The sequence below is a fragment of the Hirundo rustica genome, chromosome 4, assembly GCF_015227805.2.
Source record: "Hirundo rustica isolate bHirRus1 chromosome 4, bHirRus1.pri.v3, whole genome shotgun sequence".
In the NCBI taxonomy this organism is placed as follows: domain Eukaryota; kingdom Metazoa; phylum Chordata; class Aves; order Passeriformes; family Hirundinidae; genus Hirundo; species Hirundo rustica.
Window position 1 is genome coordinate 59,631,671 of NC_053453.1, and position 25,220 is coordinate 59,656,890.

Genomic DNA, 25,220 nt, shown 5'->3' on the forward strand with positions numbered 1-25,220 from the left:
AGTTTTTATATTTGATAAGAGTAGCAGAAGTGTACAGGTGTTTCTCTAACCAGGTCAGAAATAATCATGATGGAGTTCTACTTCAGCACAGTAAAAGGTGCAGGTTTTTGCAGCATGTCTGCATTTTTGCATATCTGATGGGATTTTTTTGTTGTATCTACAGGGCAACAACAGTATTTTGAAAAGGCTGAGTGTGTTACTGCTTACTTAAACCTAGAGAATTGAGCAGCCCTACTGAAATGCATGCTGCTGAATGTGGAGCAAGTATTTGGGCTGAATATTGCATGTTTTGGGCTTTTGTTATAACAAAATGTATTATTATATTACAATACACTTATTATATTACACTAAATACCGGAACTTTCACCACGAGTTTGTGTCTGCCACAATTTTATTCTCTGCATCACCTGGAAGGTGGTATTGTTCATTGCCTAGAAACTAGGGCTCAGATTTCCATGGAAGTTAAAGGATGTTTTTTGCCCAGAAAATTTGACTACTCAGTTTTGTACAGAAATATGCAGTGGCTAGATTTGTTACCTTCCATTCCAGCTTTACATGGCTTGAGGATGTGACACGATTAACAAAATCACTAGCTTGAAATGTAGGTTAAATGTCTGCAGCATGTCCATCTTGAGCAAATATGGCTCCCAAAGAGGAAGGAGAATTTGTTTCACGGCCTGTACAACAATGACAAATTTGGAGTTGCTCTGTTTCCCCACACCCCCATGTGCTGAGTTGTTGGTGTGAAGCCAGAGCACATCTTGAATCAGAACACCTCTTGGAGCTTTTGTTTCCTGTAAGTGGTGGCAAAAATCTCATTCTAGAGAAGCCCTCTTTCCTGTTGCTTGTGTTATTGTTCTGAATTACAGTGGACAAGCTTTATAAAAGGGCTTTTGCCCACTGAACGCAACTAATAATTGCCAGTCTAGAGGGGACCATGAGATGCTGACAACAAAATTTATTTGTAAGGCCATCTAATATTTTTGCATTAAAAATTTGTTTTCAGCTGTTGCTGGTTTTGCTGCACTTTGTATTAAGGCTGTGTGTGTACATGTGTAAACCAAGCAGAGTGAATGCCTGAACAGCTGCTTGAGGAACTGGGGTTGTGCTGAAATGATCTCATCAGGCAGGTCTAAGGAAGGGCTGCTGCTGCTGAGAGGAGTGTCCTGTCCCCTTCCAGCAATTCCCAGCTGTTCCCTTGTGCAAGCAGCGGCAATGGGGTGGCTGTGAGGTCAAACCAATCCAAAATGCACTCCAGCTTCCACCTGCCATGTTTGTGCTGCTCATCTCTCGGTGCAGTGCAACAAGGGCTGGTGCTGGCCCAGAGGAAGGATTGGCCAGAAGCAGAAGCCGGAGCAGAATGTGACAAGGAGGAGGGACCGTGGCTGACCACAGAGCAGCTCTATTCTCAGCAGCAGCTCTGCATTTGGCTTGGCGTTGTGTGATTGTGAGCGATAACCTTCAACAGGCGTCAGTGCCTCGATAAAGCTGTGTGTGCAAAATAAGTTCCTATTCTGACCACGGCAGAACCTCATTTTCTTAGGAAATCTTGTTAATAAATAAGGTACTATTTCAATGGAGATTTTTAGCCTTGGCCTGAACAGTTGACACAGCAACACCCCTTACTGAGCTGCACTCTGGGAGCTGTGGATTTTGCAGCATGTTGGCTGACAAGCTAATTAGTTTTCAGAAAGGTCTAAGGCTTCACACTTTGACCCTCATTACAAACTTGTAAGTAATCTCAATATAGATTTATAGATTGTGTGCAATTGCCTACCCAATTTGTGCAACCCACTGATCTCACAGGAGTTACTCTTCTTAAATTTGTTTCTGAATTTAGGATTGCCCAATTAGAATGCAAAGTGCTACACATGGGTTTCTATAGGAAAGGGAAATCTAGCCTGTCAGCTCTTTGGTGGAGGCAAGGAAAACTTGCTGGTACAACCCTCTGTACCACCACCTTGGTCTTTCTGAGAGTTTTCAGTACTCCCACCCCCACAGGAGAGACAGATACGGCATTTAAAGTACCTTGTTAGGCTTTGAGGAATGATATGGGACAGAGCTCTCACTGCTGTAGTACAACATGACTTTTTGTGGATGGGAGTGATATCAAAGGAAACAGAGTCAAGGGATCTCTGCCAGAGAGTGCAGGCATCTGAGACGCTTCTGTAGGTTGGGGGCCTTGTTAGATTATCCTCATCACTATGGAACAGCCACCTCTATGATCTTGGGAGATCCCTTGCTACTTGGATGAACCAGAAGAGGGAAAGATGCTGTGCTGCGGCTGTGGGTGTTGTGCATGTGTTGTCAGCCCAGTACTGGGGCTTTGGTAGCATGGATTGTCGATCTCACCATGGACCTCTGCAGGAGTTCATGTTGGTAGAGGCAGCCTCTGGGTGTAAGGCTACCTCACAGGAAAAATAGGCTTCCGGGAAATAAAGAATAAATACTTGAAAGTATTGTTGGAATCCAGAAAATGCTGAAGAATCATTAAGCAGCATAGAACAATTGTTGAAGCATCCCTTTCCATTGGCGGTTCTAAGAGCAGGCTTGGCTGTAGCTAGGGGTGGGTGGATTTTGCAGTGGGAGAGGGAGCTGGATCAGATCAGAGGGTCCAAACTCTGCAGTTGTTGTTCAGAAGATATAGGAAGAACACCTTATGAAACGGTTGAGTGGGTTTTGGGTTTGTTTTTTATGGAAATATGCAAAGAAAAACCCAGCAGAGGCAAGCAAGTGGAAAGGATGGCGAACAACAGTAAACAGAGGTGCAGAAACTCTACTCTAGTATTTTTTTAAAAAATTAAGTAATTATGACAACACCGCAATAAATGACAAATGAGCTTTCCTCCTTTTCCTTGTTCCTCCCACAAAAATGTTGTGGATTTTTTTTTTTTTTTTTTTTTTTTTTGATTCAGAGGTAAATGAATGAGATGTCACCTAAGTGACATCTCAAAGTCCTTCAGATTATTCTTTCAAGTTTTTGATTGTGTTTAGAGAACCAACTGTTTTTAAGCCCCAAAACTAGAGTGCATGGTTTTGTCTTCCGTAATCACATTCTAGGAGGTCCTTTTATTACAGTTTCCATTGTTTAAATATGTTTTACTTTATTTATAAGAAATGTGGAAGAAAATATAACAGCATATTTACTTTATAAATGAGAATAAATTCCATTCTATAAATGAGAATAAATTCCATTCTGCTAAGAGTCATCTGGCTTTGTGCTGTGCTCTTTTTAAAAAATACTTAAAATAGGGCCCTGTCCTACCAAAAAAAGGCACAATTAATTTAGCTGACTTTTGGATCCTTCCATCAGTAACAAAATAAATTTTCAGAATATATAGCATTTTGGACACACTTTGAATACAGAAATAGAATAGCTGAACAAAAATGCTGCTTTTTTACAGTTCTGTTGAAAAAGCAACTATTCAAACAGGAAAAAAGTCTGCTGGATGTTGTCATGTTCCTATAGAAGAGCTTAGGCTAGTTGTGGTGGAAGAATATTCTTAATATCCAACTCTTCAAGGTTTAAACAACATAACAAATTTCAGTGAAAGGCAAAGAGTGTTCTTAGGATGAGACACTGTTAAATATTTTGATATTCTCTGTAGAGAATTGTTAGCACTCTAACAAATATTCTTGTAGTCATTCTACCCTATAATCAATCCTGTTTCTTAATTTTGTATGTATTTATTTTTTAGGCAGCAGCATCTGTCCAAAGCCCTTAATACTGTCTAGAGCTTGTGCAGCCAGTGCCACAACCAGGCTTGTGGAGCAGAATGCACGCAATGAAGCGGCTCAGGGAATAAATGGAAGTGTGCCACTCAGAGAGTCCCCACGTTCAGCTTCAAGGCCAAAGCCACAAGGTAAGTACTCTCAAATATTTTTGTTAGGGAAGTTGTTCTCTCAGACTTCTGAGAGCAACAGAGCACCTCGAGAGAACTGTACTTGAAAGAGAAAACCATGGGGCATAAGCTTTCTACTGAAATACAAATGTTCTGTAAATGCCTTATGATTCTGTAATTTCTGGCTTATTTTTCAAAAGTGTTACTGTATTTGAGCTGGGAGGTTTGGACACTACTTTTAAACTGGAGTGTTTGACAGTCTGGCTTCAAGGCAGGGGTGGTGGGAAGATATTCAGGGTCTTTGGAGTTCTAGCAGAGATTGAGAGGAGCCTTCCTGCAGGAGTATGTGGAAAGATGGGAACTTCATGTTTGTGCACCAAAAGCTGACAAGCTGACAGTAATGTACGCAGACTAGAATTAGATTTCCCTTCTTTCCGTCTCTGCCCATAAATAATATTTTCACTTTTAAAAGCTAGATAGATCAACTTGTATATATGTATACACCTATATATACATGTATACACACTTTATATGTTTATATGTACAAATATGTATAATTTATACACATACAAAATCACTCTATGTATTGAGTCAAAGCATCTTTTTACATGGTCTTCTCAGTAATGTTGATTCTGCTGTAGCTGATCACAGCAAAGAGTCACTACATTCCAGAAATCCTGAATTCAAAATCAAATCTGGACTGATATCTTTTAGAGGTGACATGCGATAAGAACTTTGATAATTTTAAAAGTTTTTAAAAAAGAGTGAGTTTAGAAGACATATATCACAATGCTGCTCAGTGCATTGGATCCTGAAACATGGTGCTGATACAGAAATGAGAATTACTTACAGAAAACTAGATGTGGAGGGCTGACCCTGGCTGAGTGCCAGGTACTCACCAAAGCTGCTCTATCACTCCCCTCTTCAAATGGACAGGGAAGAGAAAATATAACAAAAGGCTCCTGAGCTGAGATAAGGTCAGTGGGAGATCACAAACTGATTACTGTCATGGGGTGAGTGTTGAATTTATTACTGTCCAAAATCAGAACAGGATAATGGCAAGTAAAATAATCTTAAAAACATCTTCCCCCCACCCCAACCTCATTCCCAGGCTCTGTGTCCTTTCCCCACTGGCAGAGGGAGATGGGAATGGGGGTTATGGTCAGTCCAACACAGGTTGTTTCTGCCACTGCTCAGGCCGAGGAGCCCTTCCCCTGCTCCACTTGAGTGGAGTGCCTCCCATGGGTGACAGTTCTCCATGAGCTTCTCCTGCATGTGTCCTTCTGTGTGCTACAGCTCTCCATGAGCTGCTCCAGCATGAGTGGAGGGTGCAATCCTTCAGGCACAGCCTGCTCCAAGCATGGGTCCCCCACAGGGCCACAAGCCCAGACAGCAAACCTGCTCCAGGGTTTCTCTCTCTCCGGGTCTGCAGGTCCCTGCCTGGAGCCTGCTCCAGTGTGGGCTTCCCATGGGGTCACAGCCTCCTCTCAGGCATCCACACGGTCCACCACGGGTCTCCTCCAGGGGCTGCAGGTGGATCTTTGCATCCCCAGGGACCTCCATGGGCTGCCGGGGCCCAGCTGCCTCACCATGGGCTACACCACGGGCTGTGGGAGAATCCCAGCTCCAGGACCTGGAGCACCTCCTGTCCCCACTTCTGCACTGGCCTTGGGGTGTGCACAGTTGTTCCTCTCACCTATTGTCACTGCTCTCTGCTCTGAGCACAACCATGTCTGTACAATAGCTTTTTGTTCCCCTCTCAAGTGTATTATCACAGGGATGTTACTCCCTTCTCTGATCGGCTCAGCCTTGGCCAGCGGTGGGTCCATCCTGGAGCCGGCTGGTATTGGCTCTGTTGAACATGGAGGAAGCTTCTGGCAGTTTCTCACAGAAGCCACTCCTGTAGTCCCCCCAGCTACCCAAACCTGGTCGCACAAACCCAGCACTAGAGCACATCTAAATCAAGTACAGAAACTAGATCCACACAGAGTCATCATGTAGTGGAGTCAAAACTATCTGTGTCACTCAGTGGGAAAATACACCATGAAAAATTTTGCATCAGTCCTAAGTTCATCTTAGAGTTAAGAGCAGGAAGAAGTTTTTGAGGTGTCAAGAAAGTTCTGTTTACTTCAGGAGAATGAGAGCAAAATAAAGATGTATTTTTTGGTTTGCATAGTTTGTTTTTACAGAACATTTGCCAGTATTGTTAACTAAACTAAGATGGTTTTGCCAGTCATATGTAAACGTTACTTATCTGAGGAGCCTTTCTGTACCATTTTCTAGGTCCCTGGAATAAATTTTCTACAACAAAGAGAACATGTGTTCCTCCTAAGAAAAATATTTTGGAAGTCGTTAATGGATAAATAGAAATGTGCTGTCAATAAAAAGATTTTAAGCCTTTCAAAAACAAAACCAACATGCTTACTATAAAATTTTAGCTATTAGATAAATTAGGAGTTGTGTATTATTGGACCCCATTCATTCAAGTTACACAGCTGCTGTTGCTCTTTCCTAGCCATGTTTCCTTTTGTTTGTCAATATTGTGTACTCCAAAATGTGCCACAGCCAGGAAGAGTGTTGTAGTCTAAGAAATGCAGCTGTGTAGATGAAATTCAATAATACTGTTGCAAATAGTATTTTGTGTCTCCTTTGTTCCTGGGTTGGTCTCCATTTATTAATGTTAAATATGTGCATCAGATGGAAGTTTTACAGTTTATCTTTTGTTTGGCTTTTTATGAATTGAAGCAAAAGAAACCAGAATTAATGAGAGAGGCATCTGGGAGTCTAAATATTCTAAGCAAACTAGGCTACCCTGGTTTATTGGTTTAAAAGTGGCCAGTATTTTTAAAAAGAGCTTTCATGTGGAGGTACAGAAAGGTTTATGGTTTGTAGCAGCAGGAAACATTTTTCCATATGATCGTTCTCGTCATGCAAATACTAAGTAGCCTTTCATAGTGCAAGGAAACAAGATGACAGACCTGAATAGTAATGCCAGTGTACTCGGTTGTGGAGGAACTAACTGCAAAATGACCTTCATCTAACCTACAAAAATAATTAGAATGAGAGATATAAACATGACCTTGAGGTTGTGTTGCAAGTATGGTACAGCCATTTTCAGTAAATTTTGCTTTATTAAGGGAAATAGAGCTTTAATATTGAGGAAAAATGTTCAAAATCTTGCACTTCAAGTGAACCCTGTACTTTTGTCTGTACTTGGTGTCTCAGAAGTAGTTTAAGTATTTGGAAACAGTTCACTCAGGGTAGCTAGGTCAAGTGAATAAATTTCTGCACGCAACCCAATATAAAATTCTTTCTTTTAATTTTTCCCCCCTGGCATTTTGAGGAGAAAAAACCCTGTCTGATACACTGTTAGTAAAAGCAGGATTTTTTGTTCCCCAATATTTTGTTCCTTCCCTCAATTTTTGTTCCCCAATAATTCCTTCCGTTAACAGTTTAGCAATTCATGTGTCAGGTTTCTGTCTGGAGCAGAGTTTGATTCAGGAAAATCTTCGGAACAAATTTGGAACAAAGCCTGAAATTGGCTGAAAGCCGATGAGGGAGCTGAGCAGAGGAATCGGGGCTGTGTAGTAGCAAAGCAGTCGCAGTCTGTGTGTCTGCACCATCTGTGGGATGTGCTGCTTTGCCTTTGCACCAATGCAGTGCATTTCCTAATAAAGTGGACTAATCCTGACTGGAGACAGTCAGTGGAAATAGCAAAATATGCTACCAAATTCCAATAAAAATGCAATCCAGAAGAGAGGAAGCAAATTATGAAATAATTTGAAATTTGCCCTTACCTACAAATATTTGGGTAGTGATCTGAACCTTGCAATAGCAGAATTCATGTAGAAATTGACTTTTCTTTTTTCTCTAGTTTCTTCTATAACCTCTTGCATCAATTTTTTTTTATGATGCTCAATTGCTAAATACTGGGCACTGAAACCGCTGTCTGTACCAGGCAGTTTTATTGTAGGGTGCAAAATATGTGGAAATGCCAACACTTCTTCAAAGCAGTGAAGTGTCTTGTCAGTTCAAGACTGTGCATCAGTTGCTCATTTAAATTTTTCTAATGAGAGCCTAAGAGTACTTATGAATCTCCTGCTGAGGTTGAAGAGGAATTTTGGTTTGGGTTGGAGGTGAATTTCCACTCCAAAAAACGGCCTGGCTTGTGCTACTGTGAAATGATAAGGATGCAAGTCCATGGTTAAAAGTTTTCAGTGGTCTGGGCTTAAAAAAGCTGTGAGACCTCTTAAAGGGTCTGAGATGTAGATCCTGCTTCCCTGGCAGATGAAACTTGTACAGTTCAAGGTGAATTGAACTAAAACTGACAGCTCTTCCTAGGTAGGCTTCTCCAGTCTTGGTGGTCTTTTAAGAAACCTGCTACAATGTCTCTTTTACCAACAAAACTGTCAAATAGATTATCTCTGTGTGGAAGACAAAGGAGACAGCAAAACACATCTGATTATTATTGCTCTTCTCTCTTGATATACTATTGAAAGATTCTTCTTGTGGCGTGAACTAAAAATGTGGAAATGCACATCTCAAAGAGAAGATGATTTTTTCTCTCTTTCTGTTGAGTTTAGGTTACTGGTTATTTCACATTGCTCTTAGGAGTACAAATCTTTGGCACCTATTCAGCCGTGCTCATTTGATATTCCTGAAGGTGATGGAGCATGCGGGGGGTGATGATGGATGACTCAGCCAGGAGAGCTGTAGTTGCTTACCACAGGAACTTTTAACTTCATTTTCATTGAGTCAAGGCATAGCCGCATTTTTAACCATTGAGCACATTTTACTTTCTAGGACAAGGGAGAAATTACCTTTGCTGATATGCTTTGGAGTCTGCAAAGGTGGTTGTACCTTTTCAGCCATTTATATAGCATTACCTGACATTTCCTTATGTATATATGCAAAGTTGAATGCACAACTAGGCAATGCAGCATAAATCTTGATTTTGGCTAGTGGCGTACAGTGTCAGCTACCTCAGTACATGGAAGGGTTTTCTTTGGGCAGAATGAGCAGTTCATATCTCCTAATGAGCTCAAAATTCTACAGTACAGAGACAAGAGTATTTATAGACTCAAACAGAGCTCTGTATTATGCAGGTTACTACAATAGGCCAGTCTTTTCTCTTTTTTTTCCCCCTTTTTTCTTCTTAAGATCCTTGCTCTGCGCACACTGAAAAATAATCTGATTAAAACAAAACATTACAGAAGTACATTGAAGAGAGAATTAAAGGAATTTGCTTTCCCTAATCCCTGTTTACAAGGCTGACCTTAGAGGAAGGTTTGAGGGTTGTGGGTTGTTTGTTATTTTTTTTTTTTTTTTACATTACTGATTCTTTACTTTCCATTGATCTTGTGACTATTCTTTCTCCACTGCACTATTTCTGAGCCACACAGTAGCTACAGCAGCAGCTGGTGGGGTAGCAGCACCTTGTCTTCTACGTGCTGATGGAGAGTAAGGAATAAAATATTTTGCATAAGTGAATTGGCTGTTTGATTTGTGGTTCTTGTCTGAAGACATTACATGGATTTTCAGTATATGGGGATTGTCCAGTTTGACAAGAGGTTCCTCATTGCTTGCCATATGTAAATGCTGCTTAGCTGTGGTTTTTTCAGTAACAGCTGCAAAAGTGTGTGACACTTCCACAAAATGTCCTAGAATTTGATTTATGTCCCAGTGGATCCAGTATAAAAATACCTACCAACTAATTCCTTCTGCTTTATCAGTAGGCATTAATTCCCTCAAGTTTAGTAGTTTTAATATATCCTTGTGAGGATATTAACATTTCGTGAGATGTACAGAAGAATTGAAGAGATGTAGGCGCCCATTACATAAAAGAATTCACAGGACTGGGGGTTACACAGAGTCCATTGCAAGAGCAGGAAATGTTCCTACCAATTGCTGTGGTGCTGGTCAGCGAATCCGCGCCGTGTCCCCTTTGCTGTCCACCTCCTCCCCGAGGGGATGGCGCTGCTTATGATCAATTATGTGCCCTGCTTTTCCCCAGCCTCCTTTTTTCAGCTGTCCCGTGGCCTTTGTCAGCACAGCGAGCTATTCAGTGCTTGGACAATTATCTGATGCTCGCTGGCCTAATTCTGCCAGGCCTTGCCCGAGCTCCCTGAGAAGAGGGAATTTGGGAAAAGCCGTTCCACTGCATTGCAGCTGCGGCCGAGCAGCTGCACAGGGCTTCTCAGGAGGGACTGCAGTTACTGCAGACACTGAAGCAGTTGCACAATTTATTAATCTGCTTGTTTTGGGGTTGCAAAGTAATTATTTCACAAGAGCAGCATTCTGAGTCATCTTTCTGTACTGCATCCTTCCCCAAACTTGCCTTTTTTGCATGTGTTAATAAATATAAAGCTTCTGAGGATCGAGGATGCACATATGCACGATAAAAGCACCTGACCTACAGTAATTGTCTTCCTTCTCGCTCTGATTATTTCATCTATCATCCTTTGCCATCAATACGATTGAAGTCTAAAGCTTTGTGTGGCAAATTCATTTTTGCACAGAGTCTCTCATGGTGCTTTTCAGACTGCACTGATCACTGCAATCCCACTTAACTGCAATTAGGTTGTTGGAAACACAGACAAATATTACCTCCTCCTGTATTAGCTATAAATTTAATGAAGGGAAGAAATGAAAAAGTGCCCTTAATCGAGTGTTTCTTCAAGTTTATCACCATCTATGTTTAGTATGTTTGCAAGATTTTTTTTCAACATCCCTTTCAAATGTTGGTTGATGGGATTTAAGATCATTCCTGTGGTGCATGGGTTTTCCAGGGTAAGTCAGGAAGATATTCTAGCATCAGCAATGCAAGAAACATGGCTTTTCCACATCCCTCTGTTGTGTATCCTGTACTAGAGCTTTTTTCCCTACCACAAGAGCGACATGTAATTCCTAAAGCAAATTCAAGTCATCCTTCCCCTCACGGTTGCTCAGGGTATTGCCTACTCCTGCCAATTTATGCCTGCCTTTCAATATTTTTTCCAATTTCATATCAAATGCTTTCACTGCTCCCAGAATATGTTTTGGGGGTGTGTGTGGGAATGAACAGAGTCGTGTTCTCAGGAATTAAGTTCCTTTTCCATGAAAGAAAGTTCCTTTCCTTTTGATGGAGCTGGACATTCATTGCTCCAATGTGGAATGCATTTGGGCTAGGTCTGTGATGTGCTTTTATTGCCCACAAATGCTGCACAGTTGCTTAAAGTTAATTTAAAGATTTTAGTGCTGTGACTTTAGTTGCTTTATGTGTCACCTTGTCTTTTGTCTTTTAGTCACTGCTGTATTAAACAGTGGCTGATCATTAACAATCTAATTAGAAGGACTTATGGTAAGGATGGGGAAAAAGCAAGAATAAAAAAAAGTATTTTCAAGGGGGAAGGTTTTCAGCATTATAATTAGATAAAGGTTCAGTGAGTAAGGGAATTTTAAAGCTGAAGGCAAATACCTTTTCTACTGATGATTATTACTGAGACCACAAGGGATAAGGTAAAGAATGAGAGTTTTGGGGCAGCAATTTAAATCTCTCTCTTGAGCGTCACAGTATGGCTCTTTCCTTTGTGCTTAATTCTTTTTTACTACAAAACCTGCAATCATAAACCTCTCATATATATTTCCTACAGTACACTATAAAAATGAACACACAGCCAAGAAAACTCCCTAATTTTCTAGCTTGTTAAAGTAGCATATGGTTCAGCTTTTAGTCAAGGAATGTAACAAGATCCCTAATACCAAACAGTGCGTGAAGAACTATGTGAAGTCCCTGTATTTGTAAAGCAGCTTTAAGGTTAATTAAAGCCAAGAGTATCACTTTCATTGCTGCAACAAGTTCTTTATCCAAAAAATCTCATTTGTAAGAGTAGCCTGGTCTTGCAGAATGTGTCCCTGCCCATGGCAGGGAGTTTGGAACTAGGTGATCTCTAAGGTGCTTTCCAACCTAAACCACTCTACAATTCTGTGTTCTAGCAGCTCAAAGAAATATGAGTGATGGATTTTTGTTGCCATTGTTGTTTGCAGTGCCTCCAAAGCCAATTCATCTCCAGAAGGCAACATACCAAACCCCTAGGCATAAAGCTTTAATAAACCAGAAACCAAGAATGGAGGAAGAGACACCTGCTGCTGTTCCTAGTGTCACAAAGGAAAAGTCCAGTAAAGTGTCAGATCTCATCAACCGTTTTGAGGGAGGCAGGTATGTAATGGAATTTGAATTGCTTTGTGACTCCGTTTGTTGTGTGGGGATTGTTAGAACTTGAAGCTGTGAGAAGAATTTGGTACTGTAGGACTCACTCCTAGGACTTGATGGAAAAACTGAATGTGTTTTGATACTGTGGGAGCCAGTTGCATATTTGTCTTTACAAGGTGTACTTTTTCATAAGGCATTAGTCCTAATTTTCCTTTAAATAAAAGAAACTTGTATAATTTTAAAAACAGACTGAAAAATGTCAGTAATTTGAAATAAGTGTAATATTAAAGCAAATAGCTTTTGTTATTGAAGAAGAAGAAAAAATACTTTTATGAGCAAATAGCAAACCTGAAATACTGGTTTTAATTTTATACTGCCTTCTTAAATCATTCATGCGAAGAGGGCGAAATCTACAAATTATTTGTAGTGGTATGGCATACATCCCCAAATGTCTTGCTTTGTAGTTCTTGGTGATTTTGGTGGAAAAGCTCAGTGTTCTTGAGTTTTGATTCTGTGGTTTATGGGAAACATTTGGAACTTTGGGAGAAAAGACGCACAGCGAGCACTGCTTTCACAAAATGGTGTTTCTTGGGCGTCTTTAACTGGATGCATGTGATACATCTCTAAGAAGATGCATTATAAGCTCTGAAACAGAAGTTTCAAATGTATCTGCTCTGTACAAAGAGAGCGACTTTCTAGAAAGCTCTTGGCAGATGAACAGCTCAAGAAACAGTCCAGTCTCAGTTGCAAGTTTTGGATGTGGTTTTTTCATGTTTCCTTGGGGTACAGGAAGTTCTGAAGGGATGCCCCTGTGAGAGTGAATGCATGATGTACAACAGAATACATGAATGCCCGACCTTCTGTGGAGCCAGAGTAATAGGGCTTTCATTGAAAGAATTTCCCCTCAAGATGAGTGAAATTTAAGCCTTTGTAAGGAAGCAGCTGAGCGTTGCAAAACTATGTTTGTCCATTGGAATAGAAATATTCATCTGCAAGAAACTTCTGTCATTAGGCAGAGACTTAATTGCACTTGGTCACAACAGGTGCTCAGAAATGGGAAAAAGAGATTACTGCAGCACTGGAGGTCCTGTGAATTCTTTTAGCACAAGTCTCTAATCCTGCTATCACTCTCTTTTTCAGTCTTCCTTCAAAGCATCACCCATCTTTGAAAGAGTGCATTATCCTTAGGGATAAAAAAAATCTTTTCTGAAAGAGAACTCTACAGTTCATAGTGCCCTGCACCACTGAGCCCTACATTTCTTCCTGCTATACCTGCCTGCTGTGTTGTGCAGGAACTTCTTCCATATTATGCAATGAAAAGAGACTAGAAAGAAAGAAAGAAAGAAAGAAAGAAAGAAAGAAAGAAAGAAAAACTTTCTTGTTGATAGATCTTTACAAGTAGGGACATTTTGTGGATTATGAGAAGCTGAGTTGCTTTTGGGCAATATCACTCATCAGGTACACCAGTAATATCTGTCCAATGACTAAATTGTACTCAAAGCTATGATCTCTGCTTATGAGAAACTTCCATGACTAGCATGCTGAGTTCTGTATTATCCTGCTTTGGTAGTGGAGGTAATACCTGTTTTTTGAATGAGCTCAACTCACAAAATGTGTCTTCTGCAAAGCTGCACTTCACTTTTAATTAGTGATTTTGAAATGGCTAGGTAGCATGTTCATGAACTGCAAACTGTGATTGTCAATTCTAATAACTTATTTTCATTAGTCTGTACAGCCCACAAGCATGTAGGCATGGCAGAAAGCTAATTAAACCTCTTTACTGCCTACCGAACTGCAAGCAGTTGAAAATGTATATTAACTTTATCCTGGAGTTAAGTTTATTTAATAAAAAAGGCATAGTCTTTACATGACTAAAGAAAAAGTGATTTTTTTTTTTTAATATGATGGAAGAAGATAAAGCTAGTGTAAGTTATTTTTGATCTCTGTGCAAAAAGTGCAGAATATGTTTGCAATATTTGTGTAAAGTATCCTATAAATAAGGAGTAAAAATACACTTTGTAAGCAGTTTTCATCCTTCCAGAAGATGGAGGTCCGTACTAGGGATAGTTAGAGGACAGTCAGGGTTAATTTGTTTAAAGCAGAGACAAATTTTGGAGGAAAAAGATCTTCAGAAAAGATGCAGCATGAAAAAAGCACATTTCTAACTAAGAAACTTGAGAAGAAATGAAATAAAAATGCAAAGTTCCTTATGTAATATTTTGAGATAAGGAAAGGGGTGCTAAATGTACTTGCATGTGCTTGATTAACTTTTAGTAATTAAAGAGCTGTTAAGGAATGGGCCACTTGTTAGTTTAAGCATGGACTAGGACTGGGGAAACCACGAGTCTTGCTCTATTTCTGCCAATGAACTTCTGGGACACTTTGGGCAAGTTGCTTCATCTATCAGTTTCTTGGTTTCCTGCTCTGTTTCATGGAACTAAGAATGGAAAATTTTAGGTTGCAAAAGATCATTGAATCCAACTGTTAACCCAGAACAGCCAAATCCACCACTAAACCACATCCTCAAGTGCCACATCTTCACATCTTTTAAATACCTCCAGGGATGGTGACTCAAAGTTTTCCCTGGGCACCCTGTTCCAGTGCCTGATTACCCTTTCAGCAGAGAAATTTTTCCTGCTGTCCAATTTAAATCTCCCATACACATGGAATTCAAGACACATAGGGATGCAATGGCTCAAAATGGACAGAGCTCTGGGCTTCTAGTAAGAGAAGCTTGTTTGTAACTGTTTTAATGCAAGTCAGGTCTCAGGACTTCCTAATATTAATATAGGAAAAAAAAAAGATTTTTTGGGAGGAATTGGTTATATGGTGCAACTCTCCTATTTCCCATACCAGGATCTTCTATAAGTTCGTGTTTAACTCTTCTCTTATCAGTGTTCTGTTTGCTCGGTGTTTTTAGCTCACTGAATCCTAGTGATTTGAAGAAAGACTCCTCTGTTCTCCACATTACTAAATCTCAAGGAAGATATGGGTCCACACCATCACCTCAGCCAAAACTCCCCTGCCAGCACTCACTACAGAAACAGGGAAACAGTAACACTGACAAAACTCAGGTTGCAGAGCTGCCCACGGCCAACGGCGTGGTAGCGCAAGACCAGCCGGAGGATGAGGACGGGAGATTGCCGGAGCGCGGCTCGGCCGTGCCCAGCCCAGCCCCAGAAGATGCCATGGACAGCAGCTTGGTGAACGGGGAAGGAGAAAGCACTCGCCGAGAGTCCTTGCAAAGTGTGACTGCCTGCGAGGAGCAGACGCTCAACAGCTGCCATAGGACTCCGAGCAGTGACACGCTGCTCCCATCCGAAAATGAAACTCTAGAAATTAATTCTAATGTCAAGGAAGAACCAGCTGAGGAAAGCACTAAACATGATCAACCTGTAGAAACAAAGGTAAAGAGAGAAATGGTTTAATTCCTGATATATAGATATATATATATTTTCCCCCTTGGTTTTTATTTACAAAAATAGGCTTTCCAGGAGCAGGTCAGAAATTGAAAATATTTTTTTATTTTCCCTCTGAAAAATGAGAAAAAAAAATTGCTTGCCTTTTCCCACACTCTCCCCTCCTTTGCTCCTCTCCTCATACCTTTGGATCTTTTCTCCATTAGTTATATGAGGTTTAAAAAAAAAAGGAAACTCAAATATGTGTGCCTGTTTAACACCACGCTTCAGCTGTGCCAGCCTACAAGGGACACATATTAGTGGTGCATATGAAATAAAATTTCATGTGTAGTAAACTGTAATGACAGAGCTTCAGGCAGAAGTGTTGTGTGAATCCCTACCTTGGATGTAGTTGTCAAGTCAAAGCTGGAAAGGCAGTGGCAGTCTGCTAGTGATCAGATAGTTGCAATGTTCAGGGTACACTTAGTATATGACTTTTTAGCAAGGAGAACTTATATCGTGATGAATTTGAGCTCCTTTGTAAGGAGGTTTTAAATGCTTAAGTGAAGCAAGTGGGTGGAAGGAAATCTGTCTTGGGAAATTAATTGCTGTAAAATAGTGCATATTTTTCACTTGTAAAAGTTTACTTGTGCAGTTCGCCTCCTTGTACCAAAGCAGTAAATGTGATTAACAGTCCTGGTCCAGCCATTCTTTCTTTGGGAGGGGGAGCTTGGCAGACCCTCCCAGCCTTCCTCTTCACCACCGAGCCAGACAGCTGATGCTGACAAAGCTCCTCACAGCTGGCCAGGTGTGCGCTGGCACCAGTTCACTGCAGCCCTTGAGTCTGGTTAGCTGGGGGCTACATACGCACATGCCTGGAGGTAAATTCTGTGAGTGGGAAGGGTGGCTCCCAAATTCTCATGTATTATTGGATGAAATATCCTAGGCAGTGATAGGAAAGTGATGGGTTGTGTGGGTCTTCTTTATTTTTTAGGGGTTGTATTTTCTTCCAGTAAGCATAAGCCGGGGTACAGTCCAAGGCACTTTTGACCTGCCACACCTATCATAATGTTCCTGTCTCCTGTTGGGTGATGCCTGTTTCCCCTCTTTATGCCTATAAAGTGCTGAATTCTCAGTGGGCAAGGATGTTAAGCTTGAATCCAAGTCACGCAGTTAGGTGCTGGCAGTATTTTCAGGAAAAAGCTGAAAAGGAAAGCAGTTCTGTTTTAAAGTTCAGGAAGGAACTGGGCAAACGTTAATGGCAGCAATCTCATTAAAATCTGTCTTTGAGCTGCTGGGACCAGCACGTGTGATCGGTCTTATACTGACAATGAGTCAGCTTGTGAGCTGTAATGTGACTGTAGCTAGATGTATATTGTTCACTGGAGCTTGAAGGGTACAAAACCCAGACAAACCCATGCAGGATGACTTTTAAGCTTGCACTGGTGCAGAACCGAATCTGTAGAACTGAACTGGGTTGCAGCAGCCCTTCCTGAGATACCTTGTGCAACAAGGACTTCCCCTTCAGTCTAGAGAGCTTAAGAACCGTCTGCCACCCTTTTGAGAATCAAACACTGGTTTAGTTTGGATTAATGAGACCTGGAGACAGGAATCAGCCATGTGGTGGTCTAAGTAGCTGCTGCCATGCTTTCTGGATTAGGAGAAGGTTGATGAGGAACGGGAGAGTTCTGGTGGAGCTTTAAGCTGTTTCTGTGTTCGAGCACATACTGGTAAGAAGTAAGAGCATTGGACAATCTCTGATTTTGCTAAATGCCTACTTAGTCATTATAGAATATTAAAACTGGGATGCTGTCCAGTTGAAGTTGCACTGCACAGAATAACAGCACTCTCCTGCCCTTTTTAATCAAAATATAAGTGCGATTGAATAAAAGCAAAAGGAGCAGATGCATGTGAGTCATAGTTAGACTATATGAGTCTGATATATGTATTTTGACGCTGATGCAAAGTATCAAGTCTCTTGCATGCCATGTTTCTTTGTTCAGGAAAGAGCAGAAAATGGTGCTCTCTCTCTTTGTAAATGTGTACATGTACAGTAGAAGTAATCCTAAATCCACAGCTGGAAGGGGTGAATTAAATAGGGAACTGGTGCAAAACCAGTGCAGAAATTATTTTTTGGACTTGGAAAAGAAGGCTTGTTTTGAAATAATGTTGCTCTTACAATTATTTTCCACTCCCTTATCACTGTAGATCTGACTAAAGACAGATTATTGCAGGTTCTGGAAAAAGTTGAGTGAAATTTATTAAATTTGGCAGTGACCTGAAACAATTTCCCCAAACAACCAGAGTAGAGTATCCTTTATTTCTCTTATTTGCTGTATTAGTTTGAAAGTAATGAAACACAATCATAACAAGCAAAAAGACAATTAAAAGTGAAAAGTTTCCTGCTTGCGCAGAAACACCTCCTGTCATAAAAATTAGTTTGTCTAAACTGCGGAGGCTGAATAGTACAAGAACATCTCAATCAATTAACTTCCTGAATAACATCTTGTGGGGAATCTGCTGCTTCAGCTAACTGAAGACAAGAGGACAAATGTGTCAGTGTTGTGAGACTGGTAGGAAATAGGGATGTAGACTGCCTGCATGCCACAGATGGGGAAGAATCCACTGAACATCTTTAATAAAGTCCTTATATGATGTTGTCTTTTAGTGATAGTGTTGGGGGCTCTGATGTTTCAGATGCAAAGCCTGGTGGAGTTACTGGATTTCTAAATGTAGGGGGATGTTTCAGTTTAACCAGGATAAAATTTTTGGTTTTGCAAAGTTAATTCTCTGCCAAAAAATGTTTTACTTTTGAAAGACTTGAGAGGTTCTACCAACTACTCGATTTTACATTTTTGGTCTTTAGGATCAGTAAAAGGAACAAAGCTCTGTATCTTCAACATAAGATATATATAAGTATATAAAAGATATCTATAAATATGTAAATGCAGTATAAATACAAAAATCTTGTTGTGAAGTCACTTCTTTAGGGATACCAGGATCTTTCTGCTTTCTTGGTTGCTGTGCAAGGAACAAGCACAGTGTAATTTAAATTATATTTGTTCATACTCTACTTCTCTCACCCTGTCCGTGTTGTTTAATATATTCCTTCAAAGCCCTTGGGCAAGGGCTATGCCTGAATAAAGGTGAATCGTATACATCACTGGCTGCTGGCAGGTACAGGTTTTCTTGACAGGAGATGACTCCTGTTTGGTTTGGATAATAAGAAAATTCATATTTTCACCAGCATTTTCCACAGGAGATTTCTTGACAGGAGATGGCTCCTGTTTGGTTTGGATAATAAGAAAATTCATACTTTCACCAGCATTTTCCACATCTCTTCTTAATATCAGAGTTCAAAATTATTTTAATTTCTTTAGCATGCATAGTAATATAATTATTCTAAGGATGAGCAGCTTTGTACTAAAAAACTAGGTCCAACTGAAACATTTACTGTAAGCATTCGAATAGCGATTCAGGTTTGCAGTCCCTGCTGGTGCAACCCTTGGTCTCTCACACTCCTGATATATTGATCTGCAGACGAAATCATGTACCTGTGTGATGTAAATGTAAATGTTCTCTATATAGCACACTAGCCATTTCTGCTTGGTTTTATATGTTGAATTGCCATGTGTTATGGATCGTCACAGAAGTTTGAAATGCTCCTTGAAACAATTGTTCCCTGAAGTTACCTTCCCCTCCCCTCAACCACACCCCCTGCTTCCCCCCGCTGAGGACGTGCTGAAAGAAAAGCAGTAGTAGACTTTTCTGTTATTTTTTGCACTGATCTGACCTTGTAGGCGGGTGTTCTCATGTTGGAATGAGAACATGCCGCAGTGATTAAAATATAACTCATCCGTGATGTGCATTTTTCCCCCACATAGAAGATCCCTCTGTCAGGTCGTGCAATTGATGTAGAAAGGAGATGCAGGTTCAAGAATTAAGATGATGTGTAAGGTTGATACTGAGAGGATTGGGCTCAGCTCATTTAATGTTGTGGGTGTTGGGTTGTTGGGGTTTTTTTGTGCGTTTGTTATGCATGATTTTCCCTCTTAATTAGTTCAAGTAACCTTCTAAAAACTATGGATTGGTTCTATAGCACTACTTCAGGGAGCAAGTAGGGTTCTGGGCTGAGAGAAAAATAAAATTACTGAGGAACCAGTAACCTCTGTGATTTTGTGCCTCAAGTCCACATGTGAGATCTTTTGTAAATGACTGCACTAAGCAGCAAGCTATAGCTGTAATAGTTAATCTTCCAGCTCCCTGCAATGTCTCTTGACAGCACTTAAAACACTGTTCTGTAGGTTACTGTGGTTGCCATGCTGATTTAAACAGATTTAATGAACAGCTTTGAAGTCACTATTGAAAGCTTGTTTTTAGGGAGGGGGTCTGCCATGTAGCAGTACAACTGTGAACACTGCAGATTAGAACAGAAATACGTTGAAATTTTGAATACTTTTTGAATACCAAAACGGGGAAAAAATGCACTGGACTCCCTTAAATAAAAGACTGTACTTTAATATTCTTCATAATGTAATAATGTACTTCAGTATTTTTCACACAATTTTTGTAAAGGTACTTGCAGATGCTTATGATACTCTCGTGGGAAGCAGTGTGCAGCTTGTAATCAGAAACCACTCTCTCAAACTCTCCCCTATTTCTTTTTATGGAGAATTTTTATGGTTTGTCTAGCAATTACCAGTTTCCCATAAGCATGGTGATAATACTGCCATTTATTTCAGGAAGGCTCTGATGTCGTTAGATGTGAACAGACTATCACTAGATCTGGAGAAAGAATCTTGTAATGCAAGTGTCAGTTTGTTGAGCCTGACATTTGCAAGCCTGAGGCAATTCCCTAATGTTTTTGATATTGTAGAAAGCTGTCCTTTCATTGCTTGTTTTGGCATAATTTTGCCCAGCAATTTATAATTATATATTCTAACATATTTAGTTGATACTGAAAATTGAGTGAATGTTTTAAGTTTCTGTTCAGCAGAGGAATCAGAAATATATTTTGCAGAATAAAAGATTCTAAAATGACCAACTTCCCTTTAAATGCAAAAATGACTTCCATAAAGATTTAATGAAAGAGTCCTCTAATTGCAGTCAACAATCATTCAGCAATGAATGTATTGGTGAACATAAAACATTTTGTACCACATTTTTCAATAATTTTGTTGTGCAAAGAACATGCAGCTCAAATAACTTCTGAAATGGGGTGGGGGTGAACACAGAGTGCTCCCATCTGTTCCCTCTTACTCTGCGAATCACTTCTTCCAGCTCTGAAAGGTCAGTACTCGATTACCAGGATGTGAGCTGGTCTGTTGAGTAGGGAGTTGGTGCTTTTGGCAAAGATCCTTATACAAACTGGAAAATACTAAATCTTTTAGGCTTTGAATTTTGCTCCACAATTTGACTGATTTTTAATCTCTGACTTTTGTATGCATTGATTAAATTGTGGGAAATTATGTATTTTTCAAAGTTGGTGTTTATTACTAAATGTTAAACTTGTATTTCAGTTTTTGGACTATAAGGTAGTCATAAGTATTTTCTATTTTTTAAAAAATTATTATTATTATTATTGAATTATGTTTTCTTCAGTATCCTAAGAGCTGCTCTTATTTTCCTCCAGGAGACAGATGAGCAGAAACGTCACAAAATTGCCAATGAACTTCTGCAAACAGAAAAGGCCTACGTTAGCCGACTTGACCTCCTAGATGGGGTACACTTTTCTCAAATTTGCTTTTATTCTGTTGCCTTGAATTCACTCAAATGGCTATTCATGAATGTGGGTATAAATTACACTAGATGTGGCATGTTTTTCACATTTTGTTGATTTTCCAGTCAGTCATTTTCTGTTGCCCCATGGCTTTGCCTTTGCTTCTATTTTAAGAATGCTGTATGTTTAATAAGAATTAGAATTTTGTGGCTATTAATGCAATATGTTCTGTGTGTGGAGATATTACTATAAGCAATCATGCTGGTAGTTAAGAAGGAGCATGGATAACCATATTTTGGCTTCCTGTGAATCGCAGTGAATGCTGCAGTCACCCACTCATTAGAAAATTATTAAATCCCTCTAATTTGAACCACCCAATCAGAATTTTTCTTCAGTCCCAAAGAACCTAGAAGTACCTTCCCATTCCAAGAAGTATATCCTCTACTTTCCCGTTATATATTTAGAAACAGAAATTACTCTTCCTGCAAAAAAAGTTGGACTCTGAGGCTTTGTAGAGTCTAACTGATAGTTCTTAAATGTAAGTCTGTACTTGAGTATTTTCCTTCCTAAGTCTTGTTTAGTTTCCACATAACACATAAACATTTTACCTGGACAATGCCAAGCCTCTAGCTTGGCATTGCCTTATTACAGGGTATTTTTCTCAGACTCTACAGTTTATATTTCTCAGGTCCAGTGCAGAAGTTTTGTACAAAGAGTTGATGAAAAGCAAAAAGTCTCAGCTGATACAATAATTGTTCAGGCTCCTTGGGGATCTAAGTCATTGTCCTCATGAAAGACCCACATTGTGATGGATGTATGGTGACTTTTAAAAGCAAAAGTATTGCAGGAAAAAAAATTGATTTAGAGAAGTTAAAAAATAAAAAAATATGTTTACTTCCTTCATGGATTTTTCTGATGGGTAGCATACAACTATTTTCCATGATAGCTTCATAAGTGCACTACTGCTATGTCTTTTTTCCAACTATTAACTGGAAAAAATTCTGAAAAATAAGTTTCAAACACAGCTGCTCAACTGCTGCTAATGAGAGGAAAGCAGAAGACTGGGAAGGGACGATTATATTTCTAAACTTGGTTAAAAAGTTATGTAATTTTTATGGTCTTCAAAGTAACTAACTGTCCTGTTGGCAATGCAGCAAACTGGGCATGTTTTAGAATATATGTGGCAGTGTATGGCTTTTTTTCCTTTTAAGACACTTCTGCTGTCTCAGTCGGGGTGATCAAAGTTTTCCTGTCTTCAGACTCTTCGTCTTTTGCAAGTCCTTACCCAGACTTCTGAAGCCCTTTCCAGGGAGATGCAATCTGTTCAAACATGGGAGAGGGTGGCAGAGGGACAATGGCTCTCCAGAAGCACTATTTTTTTGGTGATGTGCATATTAACAAATGCACGTTTTGTAGCTGCACCTACTCAGGTTGAGCCCACTGAAGGAGAAAGAATAAATTTAATTCTAAAAGAGACTACAGTCCACTCAGAACTGGCTCCCTTCTGTACTTTAATTGTTTTGTGGGGACCACTCATAGCCTGCCAGCTACTTTGATTTCAAAAGGATAAGGGACACAGCATTCAAGGAAAGCCGTGGGGCTAATGGTGATCAGACATCATGCTGATTGCAAAGAACAGAAGAGTGGAAAATACTGCTGGAAGACTGGGAAAGCTGAGATGATCTGGCTGTTAAAACAGACAGGATGTCTGGAGCTGATCCAAAATGGCACAGCTTCAGTTTGGCTCTCCTTATGTCAGCCCTGCCTGCAGCGCTCTCCCTGGCTCACAAGAAGGAAAGTAGGGTGTTAAGGGAAGGAGGAGCTTTTCACTTCCAGTGAGGGAAAAGCAGTGAATGAGTTCATCACTACTGATCCATATTATATCTATATTATCGATATATTAATCTTGCCTCAGCTGTAGCGGAGGGGTGGATAGGTGGGCTTCCATTGGTTAAATATAATGGGCTGACAGGTTTGGGGCTCTCTTTCTGTATTGCAGGTATTCTATTCCAGACTCCTTGAGGAAGCCAACAGAGGTTCATTTCCACCTGAAGTGATTAATAAAATCTTTTCTAACATTTCGTCAATAAATGCCTTCCACAGTAAATTCTTACTTCCAGAACTTGAAAAAAGAATGCAAGAATGGTAAGAGGCACTTCACTGGCTAATATACTCCTAAAACTGTGTCTGTAGAAACTCTCTTGCAGGGTTGAGGTAGGGAAAGTATCTTCAAATTAAGCTCTCCAGGCCCAGTGACTACCGTGAGTAAGAGAACATCTGCTCTTCCTCAGGATCTGACTCAGCAGAGGACTTGCATCATTTGCTCAAAATAAAGGACATGGATCTCATTGGAGCCAGTGAGATTGCTCACGATCAAATGTCTTGCTAAATTAGGGGTTCAGACTCAAATTATGTGCTACCAATGAATTCACTGCAAAGAATACAAAGCTGAGGTAAAAACATGTATGTGGTTTGTGATAATGCTGACATACAGTAACCTTTGTTGTTACTGCTTTTTGTAATAAGGTGGGATGCCTTCTTTTTCTTCATCTTCTTCTTTGTCACCTTCGTTTTCTGTTTGAAATTAAAATCTATGTCAGATTTATTTCAGGGTACTTTCCCGCTCAGCTTTTCTTGACCTCCATTTGGCACTAGCAAGGACAGAACAGGTGTAAATATATTCTGTAATAATCACGTACAGATGTAGAAACTTTATCGTGCCTTGGTGTGTGTGTGATCCTGGACATATTAAAACATAGCCATGCATATTTGATCTCTTCTGTGTAATGGAAAAGAAAACAGAAAAGGCCTCAAGCAATTACTGCTTCCCCACCTTCTTTGGGGAAAAGGAAAACCTCATTTAAAAAGAAATTACAAATACAGTTTAATCCAGTTATGTCACTTCAGCACTTGTTTGGCTGCTATATTCTATGTTATCTAGAATTTATTATGAAGAATTCCAGTGTTTGTCCATATATAATTTCCAGTCACACTGTCATGTAACTCCTTTATCGTCAAAAACCACACCAAAAATGAGAAAAAAAGCACGCTTTTTGGTGATATATATGAAAATCTTAGACCACAGAGTGGTGCTTTAGACAGCAGTTTGCATCTTCTGATTCTCTAAGATAATTCCCCTTAAAATGATGATTCTTTAAAACAGAATCCTTACCACGCACAAACACATGGTACCTCTGTGTAGTCTATAATGCAAGCTAGTAAATAAAATGTAAGCATTGTGAAATATGAGACAGCTTACACTTCAAGTTCCCCACAGAATGACTTGAGTAAGTAAAACCTACCAGCTTCTTTTAACAAAAGTTGAAAAAAATATGTCAGGAAATAGGAATGCCTGGATTACACTAGAGAGCATGTTCGTGAGAAGTGGAGTTTGAGTGTTTAAAAAACAGCTCACACCACATTATGTTAGTGCTGTGTAATTTGAAATGAAATTCATAGTGTAATCTTAAAATTCTGCTTTAGATTCTTTATGGAGCACAGAATATGGGTTGCCTTACTTTACATATTTGCAAAATGCTAAACTGCTCTCTGCTATTGTGTGTATAATTATATAGATTCAAAGGTTGGAAAGTTCTTTTGCAGATAATCTTTGACTCTTGGTGCAGAGCTAATACATTGCATCATAAGGATATTATCTTTTCCACATTGTGTGAAAACAACCTTTGTGCTGTACCCAGGACAGCCTGTTTAAATGTCCTTGAAACGTGTTTTTGGGAGGAGTTAGAAAAAAGGTTACAGTTGAAGACAGCTTTTTCTGATCATTGCTGAAAGAAAAATCTGGGGTAATCTTCTCTCCCCATCACTGGTCTCTGAAATTTTCTGCACAATAACTTCTGCCAGATACAGTCTTCTCAGCAGTTCCTCTCATTAGACACAAGAAATTAGGTATGTTCTATGGGTAGCTTTATGTACTTCTATTATTCTTTATCTTCCAGCAAAAAAGCTGGATAAAAAATTCTGATTCTTTTCTTGAGTTGTGTTTTAAATTGAATAGTTATAGTTAAAATATGTACTTTTGTAACTGGGAAAGCAGATCAAAAGCCAATTCT

General features: G+C 39.7%; 1 protein-coding gene across 7 annotated transcripts in view; it reads left to right on the forward strand.

Annotated features, from left to right (window-relative positions):
• The window catches only part of LOC120752454 (protein bicaudal D homolog 1), a 282,990-nt gene that overhangs the window by 236,908 nt on the left and 20,862 nt on the right, over positions 1 to 25,220 (forward strand). For 6 of the 7 annotated variants that reach the window (XM_040063502.2, XM_040063520.2, XM_040063517.2 and 3 more), the window contains 5 exons: positions 3,699 to 3,863; positions 11,868 to 12,039; positions 14,954 to 15,440; positions 21,064 to 21,153; positions 23,150 to 23,295. In XM_040063502.2, coding sequence (XP_039919436.1) covers positions 3,699 to 3,863; positions 11,868 to 12,039; positions 14,954 to 15,440; positions 21,064 to 21,153; positions 23,150 to 23,295 — 1,060 coding nt within the window. Of the gene's footprint in view, positions 1 to 229; positions 265 to 3,698; positions 3,864 to 11,867; positions 12,040 to 14,953; positions 15,441 to 21,063; positions 21,154 to 23,149; positions 23,296 to 25,220 lie in introns of those variants that run through there. The other variant, XM_058420417.1, reaches the window with a different exon arrangement.